General features: G+C 43.8%; 1 protein-coding gene across 1 annotated transcript in view; it reads right to left on the reverse strand.

Moving 5' to 3' along the window:
* The window catches only part of LOC107715561 (protein NLRC3-like), a 24,509-nt gene that overhangs the window by 12,417 nt on the left and 908 nt on the right, over positions 1-11,184 (reverse strand). The window contains exons 2-3 of the mRNA XM_016521708.1: positions 10,169-11,003; positions 7,339-7,512 (exon numbers count right to left, since the gene is read on the reverse strand). Of these exons, the coding sequence (XP_016377194.1) occupies positions 7,339-7,512; positions 10,169-11,003 (1,009 nt within the window). The remainder of the gene's footprint in view (positions 1-7,338; positions 7,513-10,168; positions 11,004-11,184) is intronic.

Genomic DNA, 11,184 nt, shown 5'->3' on the forward strand with positions numbered 1-11,184 from the left:
GAGCATATCTGCTATGTATTTAGGTCCTAGGCCATTGAGTGATTTATAAACAAGTAAAAGTACTTTAAAATCAATCCTAAGGACCTGAGGACTGGTGTGATATGCAGGGATGGGCAGTATTTCAGATACATGTATTTAAAATACGTATTTGAAATACAAAATACTATTTTGTATTTTGTATTTGAAAGCCTTCGGCAAAAATCAAATGTAATTTGTATTTAAATACATTTAAGATTAGTATTTTTGTATTTTCAAAATACATAAAATACTTTGTGCCAGTCAACCTCTTTATCAGTGTGCTGATTTAGTTCAGACACACCCCCTCCCCCAACCCCAACATCCATCACGTGAGCTGCAGCTGGACAACTCCATTCAGCGTTGCGTGAGTGACTTTTCTGGAATAAGATAAGGTGAGGATATCATGGTCAATTGTACATGTTGATTAAAGTTAAAATAGTGCATCATTCAGATTTGCCGTCAGTTAACATGAAAGAATAAAAGAGCACTGACAAGGGGAAAAATAGCGTTAGCCAATCAGTTTTAATAGCTAATCGTTTGTTGTTTTTTATCAACTAGCTTAAATGTGTTTAAAGCATTACTGCATGTTAGGGCTGGGTGATATGACAATACATATCGTGGCGATGATATAAAGTGTGAATCAACTGAACTTTTTCTAAATCGTTTACATAGATAGGCCTGTTGGGGAAAGCAAATATATCCGTGCAGCTTTTAGTGGGCAGGAATTATTCATTCATTCATTAGGTCCCAAATCAGCTGGACCACCTGGGGATGGAGCCGCCACTCTCCCGGAAGCGCAGGCTGTCGTGAGAGCTCGTTGGCTGCACGATTGAGCATGCCAGGGATGTGAATGGCCCAAAGCGACCTCAGATGCTTCTGACTCCAGAGGAGGAGATGACGGGCGAGTTGCGACATGTGGCGGGATTGTAGACCACCCTGGCGGTTGATGTACGCAACGGTTGCAGTATTGTCCATACAGACCAGCAGGTGCTTGCCATGTAGCAACCCTTTGAGTACCAGCGCAAGACGTACTGCTAACAACTTGAGGCAGTTGATGTGCCAATGCAGTTGAGGCCCCGTCCACAGACCCGACACTGCATGCCCATTGTACGTGGCCCCCCAGCCCGTGGCCGAGGCATCCGTGAACACCACAGCATGCCTGGACACTTGTTCTAGGGGGACTCCCGCCCGTAGAAACGAAGGTTCTGACCACGGGCTGAAGGTTTGGCGACAGTACGGGGTAATAGACACCCGGTACGTGCCGCTATGCCGTGCCCATCTCGGGACTTGGCCGTGAAGCCAGTGCTGAAGCGGGTTGTTTTTTATCAACTAGCTTGTCAAATGTGTTTAAAGCATTACTGCATGTTAGGGCTGGGTGATATGACAATACATATCGTGGCGATGATATAAAGTGTGAATCGACGGACATTTTTCTAAATCGTTTACATAGATAGGCCTGTTGGGGAAAGCAAATATATCCATTTAGCTTTTAGTGGGCAGGAATTATTCATTGATTCATTCAAAAGGAAGCATGGATGAATGAGTAATAGAATGTGATGTGCTTGGTGCAATTGCACTTATTATAAGTGTATATGTGTACCTTTATACTTCTATGGCTGTAGTTTATTTTGATACACTTAAAATTAAGGTATTTGGTATTTTATTTTAAAATACATTTTGATGTATCTTTGCCCAACCCTGGGTCTGACCACGGGCTGAAGGTTTGGCGACAGTACGGGGTGATAGACACTCGGTGCGTGCCGCTCTACCATGCCCATCTTGGGACTTGGCCGTGAAGCCAGTGCTGAAGCGACCTCATATGAAGCAACCCGAGCGGCGTTACTGCGGCCGCGGGTGCCATATGCCCCAGGAGCCTCTGAAAAAGTTTCAATGGGGCCGCTCTCCTGCCTCTGAACGAATTCAAGCAGTTCAACACTGACTGGACGCGCTCCTCTGTGAGTCGCGCTGTCTGGTTGACCGAGTCCAACTCCATACCGAGAAAAGAGATCCTCTGCACAGGGGAGAGTTTGCTCTTTTCCCAGTTGACCCGAAGTCCCAACAGGCTGAGGTGACGAAGCACCATGTCCCTGTGTTCGCACAACTGGTCCCGAGACTGTGCCAGTATCAGCCAGTCGTCGAGATAGTTGTGAATGTGAACGCCACGTTCTCTGAGTGGAATAATGGCTGCCTCTGCGACCTTCGTAAAGACGCGAGGCGACAGGGACAGCCCAAAGGGTAGGACCTTGTACTGATAAGCCCGACCCTCGAACACAAACCGTAGGAACGGCATGTGTCGAGGGAGAATCGAGACATGAAAGTACGCGTCCTTCAGGTCGATCGCTGAGTGTGAGAGAAGGCCTGGTGGAGTCCTCGACCCACACACTGCTGCCTGCTGGCAAAGAGGGAGGGGGAAGGGAGTGGCAAGGTGTTTGCAACACGTCGCACACTGCCAACCACGCCCTCTTGTGACCCAGAGATAGAGGAAATTGCTCTGTTTTTTGAAAATGAGGGTACCACTGGACTCCGAGGAGCCAGCGGCGGAACAAAAACAAAAGGAAACAAAGGATTCTCCACCCGGCCCTCCTCCGGGGGAGGGAGCTGTCCAGACACCATCTCCCGGAGAGCAGATCCTCCCATCTCTGGGTCGCCCGTCTCAGGGCCGCTTGCCCTTACGCTTACCGCCTGGTTTGGCGGGGGCCTGGACGCGCTGGGCATTCCCCTTGCGGCCAGCCGCCTGCCGCCTAGGTGGAGGCTGCTGCTTAGGCTGAGCAGGGGTGGAGGTGGCCGCCGGGGGGCGCCCTCGGCGACGAGCAGATGAAGGCGCTGCAGCCGACGAGCTATTAAACTAGCTTGTCAAATGTGCTTGTCAAATTTATCAACTAGCTTGTCAAATGTGTTTAAAGCATTACTGCATGTTAGGGCTGGGTGATTCAGCCAGTCGTCGAGATAGTTGTGAATGTGAACGCCACGTTCTCTGAGTGGAATAATGGCTGCCTCTGCGACCTTCGTAAAGACGCGAGGCGACAGGGACAGCCCAAAGGGTAGGACCTTGTACTGATAAGCCCGACCCTCGAACACAAACCGTAGGAACGGCATGTGTCGAGGGAGAATCGAGACATGAAAGTACGCGTCCTTCAGGTCGATCGCTGAGTGTGAGAGAAGGCCTGGTGGAGTCCTCGACCCACACACTGCTGCCTGCTTGCTTCTGTGCCGCTGAAAACTGCTGGGCAAAGTTTTCAAAAGCGTCGCCGAAGAGGCCGGCCTGACAGACAGGGGCGTTGGGGAACAGAACTTTGTCGGGCTCACGCATATCTGCCAGATTCAGCCACAGGTGGCGCTCCTGGACCACTAAGGGGGACATCGCCCGACCCAGGGAGCGTGCAGTGACTTTCGTCGCCCGTAGGGCAAGGTCCGTCGCTGCACGCAGTTCCTGCATAACCCCTGGGTCAGAACTACCCTTGTGCAGTTCCTTGAGCGCTTTGGCCTGGTAGACCTGCAGGAGCGCCATGGCATGCAGGGCGGAAGCGGCTTCTCCACAAGCTGTGTAAGCCTTGCCCGCCAGAGAGGACGAGAACTTACATGCTCGGGAGTGGACACGCGGATTACCCCATAAGCCTTGCCCGCCAGAGAGGACGAGAACTTATACGCTCGGGAAGGGAGACGCGGATTACCCCGCCAAGAGGTAGCGGTCTTGGGACACAGTTGCATTGCCACAGACCGCTCCACTGGGGGGAGCTCCACGTACCCCTTAGCCGCCCCATCATCGAGGGAGGAAAAAGGTGCCGTCCACGATTTAGTCACCTCTTTATGCACCTCCGGAAAGAAAGGTACTGGGGCGGAGCACTGAGAACCAGCACAGGCCGCTCCAAGAAACCAATCGTCCAGGGCAGCCCGGGAAAGCATAGTAGCCATCTCTGGGTCTGACTCGGGCAACGCTGCCACACCTGAAGGGGGCAGTGCAGCCGAATCTTCATCCCCGGAGGACATACACTCACCCTCCGATGCAGCGACCGACATCTGGTCCTCTGGAGGATCCCCAAAAGTGACGACTGGTGCCGCACGAGGCGGACCAGCATGCCCTCTTGGAGGCTCCACTGGTTGCAGTGTCATGGAGGAGTGAGGTGCCCGAGGAGTTTGACTCGGCGGGGTATTCCTCACTGTAATCCTCAGGTCACCTAAGTTATTAACCGAAGTAGGCTTCTTCTGAGCTGGCCCAGAAGAAGAACTAGATCGGGGAATATACAAAGGGGCTCCAGTCCTTTCAAGATACTGGAGTCTCGACCTTAACACCGAGATGGTCATGTTCCCGCAGTGAGAACATGTACCATCCATGAGTGCCACCTCAGCATGTGCGAGGCCCAAACACGTGAGGTAGTAATCATGACCATCACCGGGGGCCAGGTAGCGACCGCATCCAGTAGCACACGGTCTGAATGACATCTTGAAAAAGACGCAGGATCAAACTGTGTGTGCTCTTTTAGGAATTTGCGCTCTACTGGTGCTGAAACGCACAGAGGAAATGGCCGCGGCTACACAACAGTACAAATAGTGCAAGCCTGTTGTGAGCACTCACACTCTTTGAAGGCGCACTCTCCAGCAAGCTGTGAGAACAGCTGTTTTTCTCTCTCGTGAGATCGCGACCAAGACTGTCAGCGCTGTCACACCCGCACCAGACACGCAGAGGCTCCTTCCCAACGAGCAGCTCGTCTTCCACCACTTTCCAAAGAAAGCACACGCGCAGGAACAGCACATGTGTTCGGCTCCGAAGCAAAAAGCAAATATGCGACGCACCGGCTGCTCATTAAATACTCGCACTGCAGCGCAGAGCAGCTGTGGCAATTATCGCATGCCAATGTGCATTGGCTCGTTTTTCTTACACTCGAAGTAGATTGGTCTCCCAAAGCGATCCCCAATTCGTCGGTCAGTTCCGACGTACATCGAACATGACCTAATGAAAGGGAACTGTGTATCATTATGGAGTGAAATGTCGACCTATAAAGAGGTAATGACTGCCATGCTTTGGGGGTGTTGATGGACCCGATCTACATTTTGATTATCATTCTGAATCCAATTCAGTATAATCTTTTTTTATATATAATCTTTTTTTTTGTTTTAGATTTTTTGACGATGTTGTTGTTTTTCAAAGGCAGAGGCTTTTCTCTTTCTTTTGATATACTGTTCAGGTTTTCAAACAACAAATTATTTTGGGGGCCATGAAAGTTTTGTGAAAATGTTCAAAAACGGTGGGGCTGGCTGGCAAGTATTTATGAAAAAAATTAAAAATAAAACTGCTGGGGAAAGAGTTAAAATACAGTGTACTTTCATAAACATAAAAAAGTGCTTCAAGTATTTAACTAATCTTCCAGTATACATATAAGTTCACTTCTAGTGTAGTTGCAGTACAAACTAACAACAGAACACTAAGGAGACTGTCTAAACATTTTAATAATTCATTGATAAACTAGTGATTTATTTGTTTTCAGCTGCAGTGATGAAGGTAATCATCTCGTCATTTCTGAAGTAGTGGACCTAATGCATGTTTAATACGGATTACATAATCTGAGGATATTTGTTTTCCATTGGTTTATGCAAGTAAAAATGGACATTTAGCTTTCTATAGAGATATTTTCATGTCTGTGAGGCAAGTATACAGGGAGATTCGGTTCTTTTTTTCCTGATGCGCTCAAGTTCACAGAGACCAAGATGGCATAGCACACAGTTTGTTTTCATTATTTTACAAAAGTGTAACATTTTGTCGTTATTATGAGTGTACACAATTAAAAGTAGAGTCTTTGAAGATCTGAAAGATGTATAACTTTTGTCTGTATGACCAAAAATGACAGCATATTTTTAGTGCAAGTGATCACATCAGCGCCTCCATGTTATCTGTCATGCAGTGAGCGCGCTACTATTCAGCTTCCACACTCCACACAAACACTTGAATATCGCGCATTCCTCTAGGTTAGCATTAGAGCAAGAAGTTGCAACTACTTACGCTCGATGTAATGTATATTACCACTTAGACCAGCTGTTAACGATCTGTCTGTGACAGTCTGCGTGTCACGATCCTGTCCATGGACTTCCGTTCAATCACCACCAGAGGTCACCCTTCCATTACAGTGACTCTCGCACAACACAAACTGTTGCATGTCATCCCGGACTACATATCCCATCATTCATTGCACTGATTGCACACAGCTGTTTCATATCACTCACTCACTATTTAACACTCCATCTCACTCCTTCTAACTGCTGAGTTTTGTATGCGATTATCGCCAGCATTGATAGCTACTCTACAGCGCCCTCTTTAGCTTCCTAGCCCAGCCCAGGCTAGTCTTGCTTTGTCTGTTTTCTCGGTTCCTGATCTTTGCCTGTTTTCCTGGATTTATCCCTTTAGTCTCGCCCTTGTGATTCTGTTTGCTGATCGTTGAATGACGCTAGCCCTAGGACTATTCTTGTGTCTTGCCCGCCATATACCTGTTTGCCACTGTTCGACCCTGCCTGTGTTTCTGACCTCCTCTGCTGTTAATAAAGCTTGCACATGGATCCGCACGTCTCACGTCTTGTCAGCCCCGTAACACTGCGTGCTGTTAATTTTTATTTTTATATTTTTTCTGCAACTAATAAAATCTTGGTCGTCTAAGCCTCTTCTTGTTGACTAGTCTACTATTAGGGGGCAATCCAAATTTATTTATTTTCTTTTAATATATATTATGAACAGAACTTGTGTGATATTTTATTGCAGATTGAAATACTTTCAGTAAATTTCCCCAGGGAGCGAAGACAGAACGGTGTTTCTGATATCAGTGAGCGAGGAGTGGAGCGCGGAGCAGGAAATGGTGAACCCAGAGCAAAGCTGGAGCGGAGTGATTACTGAAAGCTTAGAGCGCGGAGGGGAAATTGTTGCCACTCCACTCCACTGACATACTCTGTTTCCAACACCCTTAATTCATCTTAAAATGTAGCATGAGTCGAATTCTCAAAACGCGGATGATCAAACCGATTGATCAGAACCAACTATGCAAACGTGACTTGAGCAGTACATTTCACAGTGGTAAGTAGTCTTTGTGTATAGCCTGTGTTGTACTCTCCCACTCTTATTCCTAATTTTTAGAAGGCCAAATAAAGCGATTTTGCTTTCGCGTTGAAACACAGCATCTCTGCCACATGAAGTCTAATCTTTTCTCTTTGCGTATGCCTTTGGGTGTGTATTATGCTAATATACCACATAGTGACAGATATTTGAGAGGAAGAATTTGATCGTATTAAGTAATTTATGGTGTTAGTGTTTTGTTAATTATTTAATAGAAAAGCACTCACTTCAGTATCTCCAACTGACAGTTTGGACTCTTCAATCCATCAGAAAGAAACTTTACTCCTGAATCTAGCAGATCATTGTTACTCAGGTCAAGCTCTCTCAGGATAGAGTTTGGGGATTGTAAAACTGAAGACAAACTTCTGCAACAATGATCAGTGAGATAACAGCTATGTAGCCTGTGTAGGGAACAAAACAAACAGATATATAATGTGTTTATCAGGCAGGGTTTATAGTGTCTGTACCACTTGGAAACTTTGAACGGGTTCCACTTTATATTAGGTGGCCTTAACTACTATGTACTTACATTTAACTCCTTCATTTGGTACAATGCACTTATTGTGTACATACATGTTTTTACATTGTACTTTTATTTTAAAAATACTTGCATGTAATTACATCTGTAATTACATTTATAATTACACTGTTGACCCATCCCTTACACTTTAACCCACCCTTAAACCTACCCATACCACCAAACCTGTCCCTAACCTTACCCGTATCCCACCTCAATAGCAGCAAAAGTGTTTTGCAATACAATATGAACACAATAAGTACATTGTACTTAATTTTTGATGTAAGTACATAGTAGTTAAGGCCACGTAATATAAAGTGCGACCCTTTCAAAAACCTATATAGGGATGAGAGAGATTTCTGTCCCTCCACTGATAGTCCATACAACTACCACTTTGGTGCTTCAAAAAGTTCTTAAAACGAATCCATATGAATTCACATTTATTGAAGACACAATCGTTAGTTTAGGCTTTTATTCGTATATGAACATTCATTAATGCACACATCAGATATTGTAAATGGAAGAAGTGTTGGCCACACTGTGACTTCACAGCACTGGAATGGAGAAGCACCACATTGACATTTCCTCCTCATCTGCCATAGCGATGTGGGTGCTTCAGTACCATACACTCTAAAAAAAATGGTGCTATATAGCACTAAAAGCGGTTCTTTGGCTTGTAATCATAGGGGAACCACTTTTAGTGCTATTTAGCACCTATTTTTACAGGTGCTATATAGCACCTTAACCACTCCAAAGAACCGCTGAAGAACCTTTTTTTTTTTAGAGTGTACAGCATCATCATGCACAAATTCAGAAAGACAAATATACCAGTTTATAATGTTTACTTTGATATGCTAAGTGTAAAAACACCCAAACTCAGTTCTGGCAGAAAATGTACCTGGTGCAGATACGTTGGATGGGTTTATTATAAACGAGATGCTCATGATAACAATTATCAGAACTGCCACAACTCTAAAGTCTTGAAATGTGAATATTTTTTTGTGAGTATCAATGTGTGTGTGTGATTCTCAGAGAGATGAACTTACTTCAGTGTTTCCAGTTTACAATGAGGATCCTTCATTCCAGCAGAGAGCAGATTCACTCCTGATGCTCCTGGTTTATTCCATGACAGATCCAGTTCTCTCAGGTGCGAGGGGTTTGATCTCAGAGCTGTGGTAAGAGCTACACAACCTTCATCTGTGACACCACAATATCTTAACCTGTAGAAAACATTGACGCCCATTATTCTTGCAGTTTAACTCAAATAAGCCATAGCTTTACAATAAAAAGATGGCACATTTAACGGGTCCAGTCTAAGGTTCTCAAATTGCATTTTAGACTGCACCTACAGTCATGGCCAGAATTATCCACACTTAACTATGATCAAAGATGGCTGTAAAAATAAATCTGCATGGTTTATCCTTTTGATCTTTCATTTAAAAAATTAGCAAAAATCTAACATTTCATTAAAATAAAAATAATTAATTTAATGAATTATCTAAACCCACATGTACCAATACAACAAAATATGTCCCTAATCTTATTCGTATGCCAACTTAATTTTGCAATACATCATGAACACAATAAGTACTGTAACGAAATCATCCACTGAAGGCGAGTTGAAGTGAGAACCCAAGTGCAGTTTATTTACAGAGTGATCCAAACAATATCCAAACAAGAGTACATTGTACTTAATATTTTTAAGTACAGCTAAATCACCTAATCTTCAGTAGAATTAATGAGTTACAGGTGCATCTCAATAAATTAGAATGTCGTGGAAAAGTTAATTTCAGTAATTCAACTCAAATTGTGAAACTCGTGTATTAAATAAATTCAATGCACACAGACTGAAGTAGTTTAATGTTAAATGTGAGCCAAAATCATCACAATTAAAAGAACCAAAGACTTAAACTACTTCAGTTTGTGTGCATTGAATTTATTTAACACACAAGTTTCACAATTTGAGTTGAATTGCTGAAATAAATGAACTTTTCCACGACATTCTAATTGATTGAGATGCACCTGTATATGCAATAAAAGGGGACCTTATATTATATAGAACTCATTAATTCCAGTAGGAGGTGAATGAGAATGTTTATACAATTTTTATGTTTATACAATCTTACCACAGTGTTACCAGTTTACAGTGAGAATCTTTGAGTCCAGCAGAGAGCAGCTTCACTCCAGTGTCTCCTATGTTATTCTGAATCAGATCTAGTTCTCTCAGGTTTGAGGGGTTTGATCTCAGACATGAAGCCAGAGAAGCACAACCTTCATCCGTGACACAGCAATAATTCATACTGTACAGAAAATGCAAATGTAATTTATGCAGGCAGTAAAACATACATAAAAACATCATTAGAGAACAGACAGTGAAAATCTAGGCTATTTTCTGTCAATTCTGATCCCCCTTACATTCAAATCTTCATCTTCATCTTACACACTGACATCCAGCCCTCACACAGACCACATAAAAACCTCCTCAGCTGCTTGAGTGTATCTCTCACACACATTAAACACATGTTGTAAGTATTACTTACTGAACTGATCTGGATTCTTTAATCACAGGCAGCAGCTTCTGAAGAACGTCACCTGCTGTATGTTGAGCTCCAATAAACTGTTTTAGATCAAACACATCCATCTTCTGCTCTGATGTCAGCAACACATAAACCAGAGCTGACCACTGTGAAGAGGAGAGTTTGGTTTCTCTTATTTCTCCAGATCTCAGATAATCTTGGATCTCCTGCACCAGTGAATCATCACCCAGTTCATTCAGACAGTGGAATAGATTGATGGATTTCTCTGGAGAGCGATTCTCCCTGATCTTCTGTATGATGTACTGAACTGTTTCCTCTTTGTTGTAGGAGCAGCATCTTGCCTGTGTCTGTAGTTTTTTCAAGAGAGCCTGATTGGACTCCATTGAGAGACCCAGAAGGAAACGCAGGAAAAGATCCAGATGTCCATTCTTGCTCCGTAAAGCATCATCTACAGCTTTCTGATGTAACTTAGATACTGAACTCATCCATTTGAAAACTTTGGAGAACAGACTTTGTTTGGTTTCGTCAAACACATTGTAGTTGTTGTTGGTAAAAGAGAGATGTGCATATAGAGCTGCTAGATGTTCCTGAATGCTCAGATGAACAAAGCAGAAGACTTTCCCCTGATACAAGCCCAACTCCTCTCTGAAGATCTGAGTGCACAATCCTGAGTACACTGATGCTTCTGTCACATCAATGCCACACTCTCTCAGGTCTTCCTCATAGAAGATCAGATTTCCCTTCACAAGCTGCTGAAAAGCCAGCTTCCCCAGTTTGAGGATCATGTCTTCATCTGTCACGTTCTTCTCATAGTCCTTCTGATGTTTGATGTTCTTTGCTTTTGTTAATTGTATAATAAATAAATAGAAAACAAATAGATAGAATAGAAAAAGATTTTTTTTTTTTTTTTAAAGAAAACAAGCAGTTAGTAAAAAAATAGAGTGCAATTCTAAAAGGGGCAATTTTTTTAAAGAATAGAATTAGAATAGAGAGTGCTAGAGTTAGAGGGTCAAATAAAG

This window comes from Sinocyclocheilus rhinocerous, unplaced genomic scaffold (assembly GCF_001515625.1).
Source record: "Sinocyclocheilus rhinocerous isolate Xijiao unplaced genomic scaffold, SAMN03320098_v1.1 scaffold2705, whole genome shotgun sequence".
Lineage (NCBI taxonomy): Eukaryota > Metazoa > Chordata > Actinopteri > Cypriniformes > Cyprinidae > Sinocyclocheilus > Sinocyclocheilus rhinocerous.